Genomic DNA, 19,376 nt, shown 5'->3' with positions numbered 1-19,376 from the left:
AATTCACTGACCCCTGATAGAGAGACTTGAATGCAGGTTTAGGAGTTTGACTCTTACGTGCTAGTCAATGAACTAGGAAGTGTTACGATCAGTGTTGTGTTTTTTTTTTTTTTTTGGTGAGGAAGATCAGCCCTGAGCTAACATCCATGCTAATCCTCCTCTTTTTGCTGAGAAAGACTGGCTCTGAGCTAACATCTATTGCCAATCCTCCTCCTTTTTATTCCCCCCCAAAGCCCCAGTAGATAGTTGTACATCATAGTTGCATATCCTTCTAGTTGCTGTATGTGGGACGTGGCCTCAGCATGGCCAGAGAAGCGGTGCGTCGGTGCACACCCGGGATCCGAACCCCGGGCCGCCAGTAGCGGAGTGCGCGCACTTAACAGCTAAGCCATGGGGCTGGCCCCAGTGTTGTTTTTAAGGAAGATGACTGCTAGCAGGTGGAGGTTTGCAGGTGAGAGAGAGAGGCAGGGAGATGCCATAGTGGCCTGTGAAACAATCCAAGTAGCAAGTAATGGGGTTTCAACTCCAGAAGTGGGATGAGAGGAGGTGGGAAATGTGGCAGATTCACTCATTTATTAAGGCATCTCTGTTGAGAGCTTTCTGTGGGCTGGGCACAGAGCTGGCAGCTGAAAGATATGATGAGGGTAGAAATGCCTGAGCTTGGCAGCTCTTTGGATATGGGGAATGAGCACTGTATTAGTTTGCTAGGGCTGCCATAGAAAGTACCATAGACTAGGCGGCTTAAACAACAGAAATTGATTATCTCACAGTTCTGGAGGCCAGAAGTCGGAGATGCAGGTGATGGCAGGGCCATGCTCCCTCTGAAGGAGGTAGGGAAAGATTGGTACCAGATCTCTCTCCTAGCTTCTGGTGGTTCCTTGGCTTGTGGCAGCATAACTTCAATCATCACAAGGCATACCTCCTCTGTGTGTGTCTCTGTGTCCACAAATTTCTCCTTCTTATAAGGACACCAGCCATATTGGATTAGGAGCCCACTCTAATCCAATATGACCTCATTTTAACTTAATTAATTACATCTGCAATGACTCTATTTCAAAATAAGGTCACAATCTAAGTTACTGAGGGTTAGGACTGCAACATGTGAATTTTGGGGAGATGCAACCCAAACCAAAATAGCTCCCAGTGCCTGGTACAAAGTGCTGTTCAGAGGAATCCTTCTTCTCCCACATTCTGCCTCTGCCCATAGCACGGAGGGAATTTCCACCTGAGCTCCCTTTGTTCACTTCTGGCACCTCTTGCTAAGCTCCTTGCTCAGCCCTCCGCTAGGAGGGTGAATTGTTCATTTGGTGGGTCAGTGCCTGCTCTTTTTGTTCATGTCCACTGGTGGGTGGGGCCGCTGTGGCCATAGTCATGGGCATAGCTCCCCTTTGCCTGCCCAGCATTCCTGCTGTCTCCACGGGGAGCCACCCTCAGGGCCAGCATACTGCGCATCCTCTTGCCCCAGCTCCTTGCCCGTGTGGCCGACTGGCCAAGATCATTCTAGGGCTGCTCTATAGATCCAGCCACATCTCGTGCCACATCTCATGTTCCTTGTAGGGTCACCTGAGTTGGCGGCCTGGGGTCTGCTTTCAGGGTGAGAATCCTCCTTCAGACCTGACCCAGCAGCATGGAACATGTGGATTATCAAGGTTTACAAAAATACAGGTGATCAGTGCCCACTGACACAAATAGCGCCATCAATGAAAAGCCATTGAGAAGAAAAGACTTTTTTTTTAAAACAAAGTTGACTTTATTACATTCGTTTTGCACTGTAAAAGAATATGGAATGCAGGCTTGTCTAAATTCTCTTGCTGGTGCTCTTGAAGACAGTGTCACCCAATGTCATAGTCTGCAAATCAGAAAAGAAACCATGAAATGTTGATCTGATGTTGAATTGTAAAAGACATTTAAGCCTACAAAATAGCCCCAAATATGCTAACACATAAAACAATTCAAAGATTCCTCTGTTTTCTATAGGACCAGAGGAAGGGTTGGTAATTTTTTCTAAAATCCCATGACAAGTCTTTGTCACTTCATTTCCTCATGTAGAGAGTTATCCTGGCTTTTACTGAATTCCTTTCTATATCAGTGGCTGTTAGAGCAAGACCATCCAAACCAGTCCAGTCCAATCCAATTTCTCAAAGTTTCCTTGAGTGCCCATTATGTACCAAACATGTGCTGAGCACCAAGGACATGTATGTGGTACACCTAGGCACCCAGCCTGGAACGTGGTAGGTTGTGCATAGTTTTCTTCCCAAAGAGCTGTGAAGCATATAAAAACATTGGATCCTTTGTATCACCAGTTTTTGAGTTTTTGAGAGATGTTCCTTTCTCCCCACATCCCTCCCTCCTGCAATACTGTGGCAATGATGTGGAGTAATGTCATCAAGGTTAAAAAGGAGCCTCTTAGCTTCAGCAGCAATGAAATGAAATGGAAAGATCTAGGTTGAACTCTGGTCCTACAACTCATTAGCTGGATGACCTTGGACAGGCCAACCTGTCTGTTAAATCCCTCATCCTGCCTCCCTCCTAGGAGATGGGAGCATTAGGGGAGACGAAGATCAAAGGACGCTGGTCAAGACTGAGTGCAGGACAGGCTCATCTCTCGCTCCCCTGCTGGTCCCTTCCTGCTGGGCTGTGAATGTGCCAGGGTAGGGGGTGGGGACTGTGTGTTTCATGATTGACTCTCACACTCCTAGTTGAGGGATTTTTTCACTTGAACAGGGTTATGACAGACCCGTGGGGTGGTGTTCTGCCTTCTGTTATTCCCTAAAGCACATCCTGGGGGCAAGGAAGGGCCTGGGGGGACATAATTGCAGGAGAAACACTGCACTATTCACCCCCAAACCAGGGACAGGATGTGGCCGACAGCCAGGCACCAAGGATGATGTGGCACACAAAACTGGAGTGTCCCAGGCTCATAAGCTGCCACAAAATTGCCATGAATATCATTCTCCTTATAAATGCCAAAAGAGCAAAGGCATTTATTGAGTGCCCTGGATTTGCAGGGCAGATGGAGGCCTCTGTGGCTTGCTGGTTAGTGCTGAGGCAGAAGGGAAGGGTTATGGCTACTAATACTGTAATGTCATAAAATAGAAAAGGCAATGAAAGAGCCCAACTTTTGGTCAAAGACTTCCTTGTGTGTGGGTGCTGTGTCAGCGGGAGGGGTTGCTCCATGAATCAGAGGCCCATAGGAGGGAATGAATGCATTTCTGCCCTCCAGCCTGGGAGCGAGTCTTGTGGCTACATCCTAGCAGAGACTGAGAAAGATGGGCCGTGCTGTGGCTCTGCATGACCTTGTGTCTCCTCCTACCAAGCACTTCTCTTGCCTCATCTTATTTGGGTGTTAGTGAAGGAAGGGAAGAGGAGACAGAGATGGCAATGAGGAGAGAAGGAAGTGGGGGAGGCTGGAGTGGTTGGCCCTGACCTGGAGAGTGGTGGTGGAAGGACAGCCCGAGAGAACTCAGGAGGAACCAGCTGGGGCCGCTGCCAGCACGTGTGGGCTTTTGGTGAATTAAAAAAACAGGGCCCTTCCTCAAGACACTACACTTCTATCCGCTGGAAAACTACCTGAACACACTGCACTGGTTTTGTCAGAACAAGACACCCTACTGGCATTTGCTGCAAGATTGTAATAAGTATACAGATCTACACTGTCTATAAAGAGAGTGGCTCCCCCTAGGGTTGTGCAGTGTACAACCATGTATGGCAGCTCTGTGAGACAGACTCAGTTCAGAGGAACCCTAGCTCTGCCATTTCCTGGCTGTTTGTTGCCTCAGTTTCCCCATTTAGAAAATTCAGGGTTGGTGGGAAGATTAGAGATAATGTGTGTAAACTGCTTGGTACATCATGGATCCTCAGTAAGGGGTAGCAGAGATTGACAACAGGAAAGGCAATGGGGAGGGCTGCTCCTCACCCTTCAGCCCCTGTCCCCTCCCCACTCCCCTGGGAGCCACAAGCTCAGATCGCCAACTTACAGTGGTGAGTATGTCACCATTGAGTTCAATCACGGACTTGATGCCTTTGAACGTTGTCACCAGTTTATCACCTTCCAACTGAGCCGCTGCCTGCAGGGGACAGAAGAGATGGCCTGTGAGGAAGTGTTTGGGGAGGGAGCAAGAGCCTTGCTGATGAAGTTGGCTCCCCTGCATGGGTCTCTGCTTACAACAACCAAATCGCTCATCTTTTGATGAGCCAACCCCCCAGTTCTCTGGCTCTAAAGAGGTGAGGGGCAGTTAAGAACGAAAGAAAATGTCAGGGCTTCTTTTGTCAGCCTTTGATTTATAGCGTGTGATCTAGAAATCAGCATAGGACATCTAAGTGGTCTCAAATGCAAACACTAACATATAATCAAGTAAAATCTCAATTCTCCAAGCTATTGGGGGGAGGTAACAGCAAAATTCAAAATCCTGGCCAGTTGGGAGAACATATCTTTTTGATTTGGTTTGTATTATTCCTTCCAGCACATTTATCTTTCCTATTGTGTCCTCAAAAAGCTTTATGCATCTAGGAATTGGTAACAGAAACCCAGCAGGGAGCAGAAGACACTGGCCAATATTAAAAATTTACCTCCAAAGTGGACAATTGGCAAAGGCCCATAGTAAAACCCATGATGGCCTGCCCCTTACTACGGGCATATCAAGAGAATTTTCCTCCTAAAATTTATCACAGATTCCCTGAACTGTAATATTGCATGTGAAGGAGCAGAAATAAAGAGTGATCAGAAGAGGTAAAGAGACCAACATGCTGAGCCCAATGCACAAAGTCGTCTGGAAGGGAGGAGTGAAGACGGCTGCTCAGTGGCATTGGCTGGGCTGGGGTGTGTGGAGTTTTCAAGGCAGGAAGAGAGGCTCCTGGTAAGGGGCACCCCACTGCCTGGATCTCTCTGCCAACCACTCACACAGCGCACGCCCAGTCTCATTGCACACCTTGAGCCATGGCCCAGCAGGAAATGATGCTGCCCTGCCCACTGCCTTCAGTCTGGGAAGGGTGACTATGCCCATTTTACATATGAGGTAGCTAGGGCCTGGGGCTCAATGACTACTCCTGAAGGCTTAGTCTGAGGGCTTGCCTGAGGCCTTGGTATCCTGGTGTTGCCAGCAGCTCTTCCAGGAAGTCTCTCCCTATGACCATCAGCTCTAGGCTCAGCAAAGGCCAGTTTACTTTGGGCTTAAGGATGACCTCAGGGCTCTGTTAAGGGTTTTCCACTGATCCACTGCTGGGCCTTGGAGAACCTGAGACTTAGACTCCTGCTCTGTGCCTGGTTCCCTCATATCCTCCACATGGGAGAGCTTGGATTCTTGGCCCAGAGCACCCCCAGACAGTCTGAGGAAAACCGGAGCGGCTTCTCTAAGAGCTTCATCCCTAAGAGCTGTCTTTGTCTCCCCGCCTCTCACCCGAAAAGTGGGTTCTGAGATAGGATATCCATGGTGGGAATTGTGAGGTGGGAGACTTGAGGGAGGAATCCCTGGGGCCAGGCTCCAGGGAAAGTTCCGGAAGCAGAGGGTAGCTAAAGGGGGCACCTCCTACCTTGACCTTCTCCCCAGTCAAGGTCTCCAGCTCAAACTCCTCCCCCAAGGTGAACTCATTTTGCAACACTTTGGGCCCTGCAGTGATGATGAACTTGAAGTGCTTCCCGTTTTGCACGATTTCCGTCACCGACTCAGTGTTCTTCCACTTCTGGATGAGCTCATCTGGCACACCTGGTGGAAACCATTTGCGGTTAGAGACAGGCAGAGGTGGGAGTTGCAAGGGGGTGGTCACAGGAGAAACGTGGCATGGAGGGGGTGGGGAGGCCACAGGCACGTACTGGAGTCTTGTGAGCAATGTGGGCTTTGACCTCTGAAAGGAAGGTCAGTGGCCTAGCGTGGCAGGACCTGGTCTGCCCACCATCTTGCCAGTTGGTTTATAAAATAGACACTCCTCTGGCCTGAAGAACCTTTCCTCTATGAGCACCATTGTTCTTGCTTGCTCTCTTCCTCACTCCTCCTCCTTCAATGCCCAGAGACTTTGCTCTTTGAGTGTAAGAATTTCATCCTCCATACCCAGGGGGCTCATAGAGTTTATCTTCCAAGCCAGGTCACTCCTGAGAGTGAAATGGGGAGCTATTAAAAACTGGCATACCAGGGCCGGCCCCGTGGCTTAGCGGTTAAGCGCGTGCGCTCCGCTACTGGTGGCCCGGGTTCGGATCCCGGGCGCGCACCGACGCACCGCTTCTCCGGCCATGCTGAGGCCGCATCCCACATACAGCAACTAGAAGGATGCAGCTATGACATGCAACTATCTACTGGGGCTTTGGGGGGGAAAAAAAAGGAGGAGGATTGGCAATAGATGTTAGCTCAGAGCTGGTCTTCCTCAGCAAAAAAAAAGAGGAGGATTAGCACGGATGTTAGCTCAGGGCTGATCTTCCTCACACACACAAAAAAACTATGCCAGGACAACATGCACATACTGGGACTGTGCCCTGCAAACCTCTGTCATCAAGGCTCTTGAGGAAGATGTACCAGGAGTCCCCTACCCTGGGACAGAGCTTAACAATTTCAGAGCATGTCTACGCTGTTATACTAATTGAGGTTCATAAAAACCACGTGTGTTGACTGTGGAGGTGGCGGGTCCTGTTGCACATGTGAGGGATGCAAGACACAGAGAGGTGGTGTGACTTGCCCTGCAGGAGAAGATCCAATCTCTCAGCTGGCCCCAAAGGTCCTTCTCCCTCTGCATTTGCTGTCTTCCCCACCCTTCTCCCTCTCAACACCCTTCCTTGTCACACTGCCCCTTTGCTCACAAAGCTCCCTCTACGTGGAGCACAATCCCCTCCTCCAGTCCCCTCGTGGACACCTGCTTATCTTCCAGGGCTCGGCCAAGGCTCACCTTCACTACCACCAAGCCTTACCCCCCACTGCACGAGCGCCACGTCCTCCTGTAAGTGACTCTGTTGGGGCACAGGGGGTTAAAATGGGGTCTCTGGGAACCAGCACCTGCTTCAAATCCCAACTCAAACACTTCCCACCTGTGTGACCTCAGGATTACTTAACCTTTCTAGGCCTCAGTTGCTGCAACTGTAAAATGGGAAAAATAGTAGTACCCAACTCAGAGTTTTTGGTGAGGATTCAATGGGATATTGCATATGAAGGCTTAGCACAGTGCCTGGCACTGAGTCGGCCCTCAGTACAGGGTAGGGGATACATTATTGCATTTATTTCTTCACTTTTCCTCTCTCTCTTTTTCTCTGGCACATTATTATCTGTCTCCCTGGTATCTGTGCAGCACAGTGCACAGCAGGTGGTCAGCCTTAAATCAATGTTTGTTAGAAGAATGAATGAAGGAAGGAAGGGATGAATGAACTAGGTCACACAGTGAGGTACTAGCAGAAGTGGCTTCAATCCAGATCAGACCCTAGCTCAGTGCTCTTTCCACTTGCCTATGGGGTGGCCTTGTCTAGTGAGTATAGCACAAGCTACAAGTGACCACGAAGGTCAACAACATGGCCCTGGTCTGTGTAAAGCCCCAACCTCTCCTCCCATCCCAACATTGAGACCCTGAAAAGCTACCACTTGCAGGCCAGACCCTCACTGCCGTGGCCCCAAGCCTTGGCGACCAGCCCAGCACTCACCAATTGCCTTCATGAAGGCCTCAAAGTTTTCCTGGCTCTGCCGTCGGTACTTGCCGGAGAAGTTCATGGTGGCGACGAGGCTCCTTCCACAGCTGATCTGTAGCTCTGCCAGCCGGGCTGCCTGGTGTGGGCTGATTTATAGGGGGCTCCTTCCCTTTCGAATATTGAACAGAGGTCAGGCGCTGTTGATTCCTTTATGACCAGGTTCAAACATTAACTCCTGAGAGCAATGGTCAATGATAAAAACCAGGATGGGCACAGCAGAGGTTTGCTCTAGTTCAGCAAACATTGATGGGTGTCAATCAAGTGCAAAGCCCTATGGCCCTGCAGCCTTTAGGATGCTACGCTTCCATGAAATGTGTGTGTGTGCATACACATCTATACACACACATATATGTGCGTGTGTGCATATATGTGTATGTATACGTATATACACATATATGTGTGTGCATATACATATGTGTGTATCTAGATCTAGATGTAGACACAGAAAAGTACCAAAGAATCCCTTTAAACTCAAAACCTCACCTTATTTACACAACCTGATGATCTTTTCCCGTCTTTATCATTACAAAAACTTAATTTTTACAAAGTTGTCACCAGCCCCCTAGAACTATTTTGTATTCTGGGAATTCCTGCTTGATGATTATAGGCTCCTCCACAGTCCAGATCAGTCTCCTTTCTGAAGAGTTCAAGTGGAACATACTAAGGGCAGGGGTCAATCATGTAAGCCAGCTGTGTGGAAACGAGATGCACTTTGTTAGGCTGAGACAAAGTAGGGGAAAGAAAGAAGGTAGTACCGGCGGGGCCAACCGCACTCGTCAGGGCGCCCATGCCTCCATGCTCGCGTTCACACTGCTCCCTCCCGCCCTTCCATCCCTTCCCTGCATAATGACCTCCTCTATGGATCCTCTGGGCTCGTAGAGCGCTTGGCAAATGCAGTCGTCCCTCGGGATAGCAGGGTATTGGTTCCAGAACCCACCGTGGATACCAAAATCCGAGGATGCTCAAGTCCCTTAGCTGGCCTTCCGTATCCGCGGGTTCAACCAACTGCGGAACGTCCGTTGGCTGAACCCCTGGATGCGGAACCTGTGGAAACGAGGGCCGACTGTATCTACGTTCTAATTCCTACTGCGGTTGTATCTCTATGTGTTCTTTCTCACTCTGCTCCTTCCTTGGTGTTCCTAGTACCTGGCACATAATAGGTGTCCAGTTAATGACGGGTCAGCAAATAAAAAGATAATGAGGCCAGGGCTTGCCTCATTAAAGGAAAATAAGAGATATGGAGTAGTCAGGCTGGCAAACCCCTTCAAATCACTGAATCATTGGGGCTGGGCAGCAAGGACATCAGTGTGTGTGTGTGTGTGTGTGTGTGTGTGTGTGTGTGTGTGTCTGTCAAACAGGGCTGCGGATTGGCTGAGAGTCCAGTGTGAGAGGATGTGAACAGGGTACCCCAAGCCCAAGAGTCAGCTACTCTCTCCCCATCTCTATCCATTCTTTCTCCTTCCTCTGCGATCCTGCTCCGCCATTCTAGCCTGTGCTTGAGTTGATGGGAGATTCCAGACAGAGCTTTCTCTGTTTCCTGGACAGTTCCCTCCCCTGCCGGGGGATCCCATCTGTACCTATCTGCAGCAAAATCTCTAAGATAACTAAATGCTCACTCACTCATCTGCCAAACTGGCAGTCCTGGGTCTCTGCACCCCACAACATCTGGGCTGCTGCGGTGTCTGCTCTTGAAGCCTGGCAGGTTCTGGTTTGCACGTGAGGCAGGGGACGCATGAGTGGATGGGGGCTCATGGCAGGGGACATCCATGCTACAGGAGCAGGAGGAGCCGGGACTAGCACAGGCATGTCAGCCTACTGTACAGGTGCTCTATTGTCTCCAGCCCCTCACACATAATCTCCCAAATCCCCAGAATTTAGATATGTTGATCTAGAGAAGCACCTTAGAAGTCCTCTCATCCACTCACGTGCTCAATGCCAGAGCCCTCCTCCAGCATGCCTGACAGGCGTGTTTAGCATACACTCTGCACAGAGAGATCACTACCCTCTGAGCAGCGTGGGCAGAGAACGCTGGTTGAACGTGCTGTCGTGCAGATTCTGGCACCAGGAAAACCTTCCATCTAAGTGCAGAGGGCTGCTCTGCTCTGCCCTCCCTGCTCAGCCCTCCCTGACAGTGCCCAGGACACAAGGTGCTTTCCAGTCCAGGAGCTGGGACTGTCCTTGGAGAACGTCAAGCAGGCTTGAATGCTGAGAACTCACGGCCAGTTTTAGTCACCACAAATGCCCTTGCATCCGACACGGAGTAGGAAAAGTGGCTCAAAGGATGATGGGCACATCCCCGGGCTCATCTCCTCTTGTTCTGAACCCTGGCCATGCACTTTTTAACATGTCTCGTCGTATTGTGGGTGCCCGTATTAGATCCTAATCTCCTTCAGGTGAGACAATGATTTTTTATTTTCGTATATATAAGGAAGAGAAAAATCCATTATCTTAAGAACTGGCATCAGAATTTCTCTTGGAGAGGAAACTGTGTGTGTGTGTGTGAGAGAGAGAGAGAGAGAGAGAGTGAAATTGACTGGATAAGCTGCGTGGGAGAGAGGGTGAGTGAGACCCAAGATCTGTGTGTCAGCAAGGGCTGAGATGGTGAAGGCAAAGCACTTCCGTGCTGTGCAGGAGACCAGCAGAGGCCTGGCTGTGTCTTCTTTCTCCCTCCTAGATGTCGGAGGAGAAGAAAGAGAGCAGTGCAGCAAGCAGAGAGGAGAGGGGCCAGGGAGAAGGTGTGAGGTGAAGGGTCACTAAGACACCCCCAATGGCAGTAAGGCAGGAAGGGCTTCTAGGAAGGCTAATGTTGAATTTGAAGCGGCTCATTTGCTGCAAAGTGAATCGCCATACGTCTTTCTTTAGTTCCCTTCCCAACTACCTCAAATGCTTCCATAAAATATAAAAATATATATATAATACAGTAAAATAGAATACATGAATCAATATATGTGCAAGTGGAAGATGATGAATGTCTGAGTTTCATTTCTGGATTGATGTGATGGGACTGAGATAGCATACCCAAAACAGAGTGTCCATGGGGGTTTATTCCCCCCAGGAGCCCCAGAAATCTTAGGGAGGGCTTTGGAGGAATTCAGGCTAATTTTATCCAAATCCCAGCGTACCACGCAATCCCAGATGGCATCTGGGTTACATGGGCTAATACTCATGGGGTAATAGCTGGTGTGTGTCTGTCTCATGACTGTGCAGTGGTTGAGCCCAGGGCTAAATTCAAGTCATACTTGAGACCCCCCCCCCCCACCTCACCTCACCTACCACGTATGCTGAGAACTCTTCAAACCCTTGTCAGGGAGCAAATCAGTAAAAACTTCCTTAAATAGAGAGCATAGAAGATTTGCAGTCTAAAACCAATGAACTAATCACCAAGGAAATGGTAGTGATAAAGCCATTTACCACCCCCGCCCTCCCCAGCCATCAGTTGCTCCATTTGGCAGGACCTACTGGCAGTGCCCTGGATGCACCATGCTCACTTATACAGCCACTGCCTGCCGACATCCCTCCTCAGATAAAGGGGTACCTGGCACATGGAGTCCACATCCAGACCCTCTCCCCTGGACCACACGTGTCAAATGACAAGCCCCACAGTGCTGCTTTCTGGGCTCTAAGGTGGAGAGTGGGAGGAGGGTCATGAAAGTTTCTTCATAGGGCAAGTCAGCACCAATCCCAGAGGCTTCTCAGGAAGCCTGGATCGGCTATTCCTTTTCTGGTGTCCGAGGAAGAGCAGCCCCTGTGAGCGGACTCCCTGCAGACCCTTCTGCCTGGCCCTGCACTTCCTGACTACATCATCCAGTCAGCACCCAGCATGACTGACTCAGAGCTCATCAAGGTGCTGGCACAGCTGGTGAAAACTGGATAGCTCCCGCATCAAATGGACAGCCTCACAGACGGGAGAGGCACATAGACCGAGCTGACTTCCTCCCTCCTCCAGATCCCAGGCAGGGAGATTCTTATGCAAACTCCAATGGCCTCCTTTTGACCAGATTTTGTGTGGGTGTGTGTGTGTGAGTCTTGAGGCCACAGGGTTAGTTGCCATTTCAAAATTTAACACTTCTAAGTAGTTTTCCATAAAATTAAGAGAGGGTAATGACATCTCCTGCCCACAAGGTAAGCAAACACAAGAAGAGATAAGCTTAATTGCAATGACAAAGTTCAAGTGGCTTTCAAGAAAAAAAAAAGACTCCATTCCTTGGGCACAGCTTCTGATTTTTATCCACCCAGAGACTCCAGCCCCACTCCAGTTGCCACAGACATCCCTTCTCCTCACATTCCCCATTCAGATGAGCAGCATGGGGGTGTGGGAGGGGAGGTGACACGCCTCTGGGTGGCCAGGATATGACTGCCATTCATTTTAGGCCACGTACCTTTGCACTTGGATCTGATCCCAGGGGTCTGCAGTACCAGCCAGCCTGTTTCCTGAGTGTTTCAGGAGAAGCCCTGTGAGCCCGTCCTTCTGCTACAGGCTGGGCTGCAGAGGGGAAGGACTTGGGTTTGGGCCCAGCTCTTCGCTCTACCCGAGGTGTGAGCCTGGACAAATCCCTCAGGCTTACTGAACCTCTAATTCCTCCACTATCTGTTAAATAGTCATGACATTCTCTGCCTTGTGAAAGCACTGTGTCAACAGTCAAGTCCCTCAGGAATGTGAAGCTCATATCAGAGGGGATCAGAACACTTTGTATTTGCTTCTGCCAGGTGTCCAGTGGTATCACCCAGGGCAATCTTTATGTTTATCTTCTGGCTTGAGGACAAGATTCCTTCCTATCTCCTGGGCCAGTGGGTAGTGTCTCCAGTCCCCAGTTTGCTATGGTGCAGCTGTCCTGCTAGGCATCTCAGTTCCCACTTTGTATCTTTTTCAGAGCTGTGGCCTCATCCCCTGCTCCTGAGGGGCATGAAAACCCATGCTCCATTGCCATCCGGGTCTATTTCCAGGTCTGGCAACCATCCCAGGTGCCCAGCCTCAGCTCACTGCTTACTTCTCTGACTTTCTGTTCCTTCTGTGTTCCTGGCATCTGGGGATTTTCCTTCCTTCCTTTCTCCCTTTCTCCCTTTCTCCCTTTCTTCCTTTCTTCCTTTCTTCCTCTCTTTCTCTCTTTCTTTCTCTCTCTCTCTCTCTTTCTCTCTCTCCCTCCTTCCCTCCCTCCCTCCCTCCCTTCCTTCCTTCCTTCCTTCCTTCCTTCCTTCCTTCCTTCCTTCCTTCCTTCCTTTCGACCTCAGCTGTATATCTGAAAACCTGTTATGGTTCAACCTGCACATTCTCGTCACACGAAGGAAAGAGTTTGATTCAGCTCAATTGGCCATGTCACGGATCCTGGAAATCTTGTGTTTTTATTATGTGTGGCTTTAAATCCTTTTGGTGGGATTTCAGGATGCGTATCCTTCAAAAAAATTTTAAAGATATTCTTAAGCCTTGTTTTTCATATGCCTATTCTGTCCCTTCTCAGAGACAGAATTCCTTAAAGAAATTCCTTAAAGAATGCCCCTGTATCAACTGTCCAGTACCTAGAATGGCACCTGCCTTAAAACCGGTCAATATCCTTGGTGTTTTCAGAGGTCTCCCTGCTTGCAGAACCCACCGAAGGGTAAAAGTGCAAATATGTCAAACGAAAATTGTGGGTGGTGGTTTGCACCGTAAAAGGAATCACACTACACAGACTACACAAACAAGTGTATTTAACGAAATTTCCCTTTACACAATAACTTTTAGGAATATCCTTGTTGTATAAGTGAGACTTTCCTATGATTTACTTTAGGGCCCCCAGTGAGTTCTCCTTGCCTGGGACACAGCAGAGTGGAAAATCCTGTGGATTATGTGGCAGGGAGTGGAGATCATTTGAGGGCTGGTGTAATCAAGACAGAACTTAAAACTTATCTGTAAAGCTGGTTCATAAGGCCCTTATTCAGGCTGTATACGTTAACAGTATTTGCATGTCCTGTGTCCCTGCGTCCTCATGTCCCTTGCCCTCTGAGGGTTGAAAGCTAGTCCAGTTGTCTTGAAAGTCAGCCTGACACTTCAAAGAGAAATTTTTTCCAAGCAATCTTTGGCCTGCTTGCCATCCCCACCCTGCAACCCTGCATCTCTCTGCTTTAAGGCCATGAGTCATCAGCCCTTCAGAGCCAGGACAGCCACTCCACTGACATCCCTCAAGGCTCGGCTCCACAGTCCCTCTCCGTATAGCCCTCCTGAGGTCTCTGCCCTCTCTGCTCCCCTAGACCAATGTTGCCAAAAGCGATTTCCAGTCTATTCCATTAATTACATTATATTCATAGTGATAAAATAACAGTTTCCATTAATTGGACGCTAAGTAGGTGCTTTCTCTGTACTATCTCATTGAATTCTCGAAATAATACTGTAAGGTAAGCTTTATTATCCCTATTTTTCAAATGAGAAAGCTAAGGTATAAAGAGGTTAGTAACTGCATAACTGCCTCCATTTACCCAAATAGGAAGTTGCCAAATAGGAACGTGAACCCAGTCTGTTGGACTCTGAAGCTCATGTTTTTTACTTTGGTTGTTTCCATATTATAATTTTTAAAGGTATATCTTGGTTACTGTCTTGAAAACTCCAAACCAGAGCTTAGCATTGCACTTTCCATGGAGTACGTGCCCAGAAACTGTTGATAGGACGATAGTCCAGGAGCCATTGACCTCTTGAGTCATTCACAGTTGGGTTACTGTTGGTTCAGAAATATCTATTACTCTAGGCCAAATAACCTGATAGTCCATGTGCATAAAGATAGATCACAAAGGAATGAAAGATCTGATCTGCTAGTGTTCAGCACAGGTGCAGTGCACAGCATATTTTACTGAATTCTTTTTCTTACTATGTGAAATTCATGCGGGGGTTACATTTTGAATCCACAAAGGAACTCACTGTCTACCAGGGAGCATCGAGGGAGTTAAAGCTATCTTTTGAATAGAATGAAGTTTGAATAAAATTTCAAAATATAGAGAATGTTTGAATTAAGAGTAAGAAGGAATTTTCTGGTCAGGGAAGGAGTCAAGATACGTTCATGAATAGAGAACAAAACACACAAAAGCACGAAAAAACATGCTGCTGCTGAAGAAAGGCACATATTTCAAAGTGAAAGGAGAGAGGAGAATGGAAGAATCTGTGTAGGGAACCAGAGGTGGGAGCTGGAGAGGGAAGCCACAACCAGACGGTGAACGGGAGGCTGGATGGACTCCCCAGGCTAGAGCTACCCAGAATGGAGCATATATCAGCACAAGAGATGATTTTACAGGGGACACGGATGAGCACTTTTAACATTAATAGTTATATATTTAGTCTACTATGTATTAGAAAAATATATACCAACTTATGATTTCATGGATATTATTGCTTAGGATAAGGTCAGGTTGTTTTTTTTAGGGACTGACTTAGAGAAAAATAGTACACAAATATAAAACTATATATAATAACTATATTTATATAACTACAACTATAAATTGTTATAAATCATCTTAGAAATTTATAAACTATAATAGTATCTATTATGTAATAATTATATTTAGTATAATAATTATAAATTATTATAACTATATTTATATCACCATAAAAATAGTCCATAAAAATAGTCCATAACATAATAGTACAGGAGTCCAGTATGGAAAACAGATATTGCCGTAGGCATTTCAAATGAGGGAATTTAATACAGGAGATTGGTTACCAAGTTGGAAGACCAGGAAGAACACAAGGAAGAAGGGGATTTGAAGCTGCTAATGCCTCTGGGCTGGAACCCAGAGGCCTGCATTTGCTTCTACAGTGTTGGAGGTTGCTGGTGCCTTCAGTTCTAGATCCAATAAAGCAGTCACCTTGGCCAGGGCTTGAACTACTGAAAAGAGTGCCACCCCTACCCAGGCTGCGGCAAGCTAGCACCCTGCACTCCTGCTGCCACAACTACAACCATTAGAACCTCCAGCATCTGCTGCAGAAGGAAGATTACCTTCCAACCGTCCCTTGCGTCTGACTTCCAGTTCCTCACTAGTTGGGTGAGGGGCATACCCTAGGTCCTAACAGAAAGGCAGCTGGCAAAGGGGTCTGGAAAGTGTAGTTTGTAGACTCCAAGTCCCCCAAATATAGAGCAGAGTGGTGAGGTGAGGGTAAGTGGCTGAGAGACACAGGCAAATAACTGGCACAGGGACGTATGAAGATAGGACAAAAAATAACATAGTGAAGCTGATATGCTGGTGACAAAATTTTGGATATTGCTATGCTAGGGGATGGAAAGTCAGCAAAAGTTCTTAAGCAGAGGAGTGACATGATCAGATTTGTGATTTTGGAAGATAACTTTTGAGGCAGCAGGAAAGATGGGCTGGATGGGGAGAGATCTGGAAGTAGAAAAATGTGTTAGAAAACTGCAAAAATTCGGCAAGAGAGGATGAGTACTTGAACTTGGGAGGAGGATTGATTGGAGGGTTGATTGGAGAGCTACTCTGCGATTGTAACTGCGAGCATTTGGGGATCCATTATGGGTGGGCATGAGGGAGTAGGAGGAGTTGCAGACGCTGCTGGACGCCCCAGCTGGGGTTCCATGGGGATGTCAATGCCATCCACGTGGTAGGTGATGTAGGGAGAAGATAGTTCTCCTTGCCTCTTCCCTTTCCCCTTCTCCTAGCTGGAAGTATTTCCTCCTCACTCTGAACTCTCTTGCTCTAGTCTGTATGGCCCCTTACTGTTTGGGCCATTCTTACAACCTCACCTGGCTTCCTGTTTTCTTTTCCCTCTGGATGGTAAGGTGCTTGGTAGCAGGGGTACAAGCCTTCATCCTTGTCTCCCCTACTGGATGTTCATGGTCTCTGGCACAGAGACAGGCTCAATAAATGGTGAACAAAGCAATGGCTGTAATAATGTAACGATGGCTATTTGTGTCCTAGCATGCCACGCCTCCTCCTCTCCCCCCACTTCAGTCCCTAGTGGATTGTACATTGTCACATGTCCATGGTACCCTTAAAATTCTAAGGGCAAAACTCAGCATCTGTGTTGACAGCTCAACAGAAATAGCCAGATGAAAGTTGTTTAGCAGAATTTATTCAGGCTTCCTTGTCGCTCAACCCTTGTGCCAGCCCAACCCCCCCACCCCTCACCTGATGAGATTCCCTGGTTTCATATATGTAGTAGGAGCTCAGTAAATACTTATTAAACTTTAAAATGTAGCACCTTCTCATTTCACAAGTCTGTGACCTGGTATATCCTTAACCCAGAAGTTTGAACTTATTTGGGTTCATGAAGGAATAGTCTCCACACTGAAATTCTCTTTGCAGTGTTGTTTAACACAGTCCCACAAAGGGGAGGAGGGGATAACCAAAATATCCACCAGTAGAGGACTGCTTACATATATTACGGTCCATCTGTGACTTGAGTTACTGTGTAGCCATTAACAAGAATGAATGAGTTCTGTTTGTACCAACTTGGAAATATTTCCAAAGACGTACTGCTAAGGTAATAAAAGGCAATTATAGAAAAATAGGTACAATGATTTCATTTGAATTTTAAAAACCCAATAACCATGATTCTATATGTACATACCCCCACATGTGTGGAGAGAGAGTCTGGAAGGACACATCCCAGACAGTTAACAAAGGTTACCTCTCAAGAGAACAGTGGGAGGGGAAGGCATAGTGAAAAGGTACTTTTTACTTGTTTTTATTTGATTTTTTTCACAACGTATTTCTTGTATGATTAATAATTAATTAATTAATTGACTTAACTTATTCAACTTAATTAAAATGAGGCAGTCGTTTCCGTGTGGGAAATACTCAGCCCAGTCTCTCCCTCTGCTAGAGAAGGACGGGTGCTGGCTCCCGCCCGTGGGGACGCGAACAGCTGCAGCCCAGTCACTTCCAGGTCTAGACCATAGTCAGTGTCTCCCTAGGACTCACATTGCACTGCTGCAGAACCGTCCTATTCCTCCAGCACGTCCTTGGCTGTTACAGCTACACACAGCTGATAGTACTTACTGAACGCTCACTGTTACTAGGCACATTTATATGAATTATCCCATTTACACAATGCATTAAAACCCATTTTAGAAATGAGCACTCTGAGGCACAGAGAAGTAAAAGAACTTACTCAAGGTCCTCCAGGTGAATAACAGAGGAGCCGGGATTCAAACCTATGGAGACTGGCTCCAGGGCCTGGACCCATCTCTGCCAGTGACATTGATGCAAGATGAGAAGTCAGACTCTATCACATTTCCCAAGTGCATCATGATTCACGGGGATCCATACTCACCGAATTCATAGAAAATTTGCGTGGAAACAGGGCAGATGGATCCATTAATGTCAAAACTGTTCTGATCTTCTCGTTATTAACACTGGATCTAGGAGTGACTCCTCTGGGGAGGAACCACTGTAAATCCTTCATCAGGATGTTTCCCACAAACATGCAAACTCTCCAAGCATTTGGGACTGCCTCATGATCAATGGTACTTCACCAAATGCTCTGTATAGTTTTTGAGGCTGCCAAGGTCTCAAAGAGTGGTAGGTTCCAAAATGTAACCCTGAGCTATTCTGCAGTATTGCCAACAGACACAGAAATACTCAAGGCTCCATTGGGTCTGAGGCTTAAAGGAAAATATTGGGGATCCCTGAATTATTCTCTCTCCTCTTGGGCCTCAAATTCTAGCTGAATTATTAAATTTTTAAAGATTGTGGAAATTTGGTTGGGAAGTAAAGTTTTCACAAAGCATAAAAAGCAAAATTTCTACTGCTTACTTTCAGTCTATTAATCTATGACCAGGAGGATTTCAACTTTTAGGAAATAATAATCATAATGTTAAGTCAGGAGTACAGTGATAAAATTGGACATGGAGGTTTAGGTTTGTAATGGCATTTCTATTTTCTTTCGTTTATCACTTGTAACTTTCTTGAGGGCAGGGACTGTGGTTTTATGTATCTTTGTATTTTTGGAGTTTAGCGATGTTGCCAACAATAGAAGGCACTCAGAACATACTCGTTGAATGACTGAGCCGATGGATAAGAATAAAACAAATGCCACAAATTTTGCCTACAGGTGACAACTATTCTAAGATTTGCCTCCTGGCAGGATCTTTGATTACACAGGGAAAAAGTGCCTTGCAGAGAGTGAAGATAAGAGAATAATTAAAGATCTATGAGAAAGGGCTTGGAGTCTCTTTAGCAATACCCTCATAAGCATTTCTCCTGGAAAATTGCCTAGGGAAGTGTGGGATTCCATGATGCAAGCAGAACTCACAAAATGTACGTTGTCCATTAGGAGCAGGAGTGAGATGGATCACCCCATCTGCTGATAGGTGTGTGTGTGGGGCGGGGGGGAGATTTTTCATCACATGTCCAGCTCTGGCTCAAATTTCTCCTTTGACCAAGTTTTTGACAATTTGGTTAAATTTCAACTAAATATTATTTGAATAAACTACTCCCTTGTAACTCAGGGCATTGGAGTTTGTCAGCCTTCTCTGGCTGTCTTTGCTGGAAATAGCTTTAATGGGAGCTATTTTCCAAGGCCAGGACAAAGTTTTCCGGGGAAACCCTGGGGTCTTGAGAAAGGGCAGGATTAGGCATGGTAAATGGGAGTCAAGTCTTTATTTACAAAGCTGTGTGGGCCCGAATGGGGCTAGTCAAGTATCTCAAACCACTCCAACTTGACTCCTCTCCACATAGGCTCAAGGGGACAGACTGTGGGCCCTGGTCTTGGTTGGTGTCTTTTATTGCAGCTGGGAGACTGATT

General features: G+C 47.2%; 1 protein-coding gene across 3 annotated transcripts; it reads right to left on the bottom strand.

Moving 5' to 3' along the window:
• Nucleotides 1–1,731: 1,731 nt before the first annotated feature.
• On the bottom strand, nucleotides 1,732–12,198 carry FABP1 (fatty acid binding protein 1). Of its 3 annotated transcripts, none has more exons than XM_087436406.1 (5): nucleotides 12,037–12,198; nucleotides 7,613–7,766; nucleotides 5,530–5,702; nucleotides 3,978–4,067; nucleotides 1,732–1,849 (listed from the first exon to the last, which is right to left on the bottom strand). In XM_087436406.1, exons 2-5 carry the CDS (start codon nucleotides 7,677–7,679, stop codon nucleotides 1,799–1,801), a joined length of 381 nt encoding a protein of 126 aa, XP_087292532.1. In that variant the 5' UTR covers nucleotides 7,680–7,766; nucleotides 12,037–12,198; the 3' UTR covers nucleotides 1,732–1,798. The 3 variants fall into 3 exon arrangements, with proteins under 3 accessions (XP_087292532.1, XP_087292533.1, XP_087292534.1); XM_087436407.1 differs by having other exon boundaries at nucleotides 7,613–7,761; XM_087436408.1 differs by lacking the exon at nucleotides 12,037–12,198 and having other exon boundaries at nucleotides 7,613–7,784.
• Nucleotides 12,199–19,376: the final 7,178 nt, after the last annotated feature.

This window comes from Ceratotherium simum, chromosome 11 (genome assembly GCF_057802395.1).
Source record: "Ceratotherium simum simum isolate JZ-2026a chromosome 11, ASM5780239v1, whole genome shotgun sequence".
NCBI classification, from domain to species: domain Eukaryota; kingdom Metazoa; phylum Chordata; class Mammalia; order Perissodactyla; family Rhinocerotidae; genus Ceratotherium; species Ceratotherium simum.
Note: the sequence above shows the minus strand (reverse complement) of the source record. Positions and strands in the feature narration are given on the sequence as shown.

Bases quoted from the DNA above. Each gene is read 5' to 3' on its own strand.
- FABP1 (XM_087436406.1), bottom strand. From the start codon at position 7,679: ATGAACTTCTCCGGCAAGTACCGACGGCAGAGCCAGGAAAACTTTGAG. The intron at 5,703-7,612 runs GTGAGTGCTGGG...GGTTTCCACCAG, and splicing joins GGCCTTCATGAAGGCAATTG to GTGTGCCAGATGAGCTCATC. The intron at 1,850-3,977 runs GTAAGTTGGCGA...TCTGATTTGCAG, and splicing joins ATGGTGACATACTCACCACT to ACTATGACATTGGGTGACAC.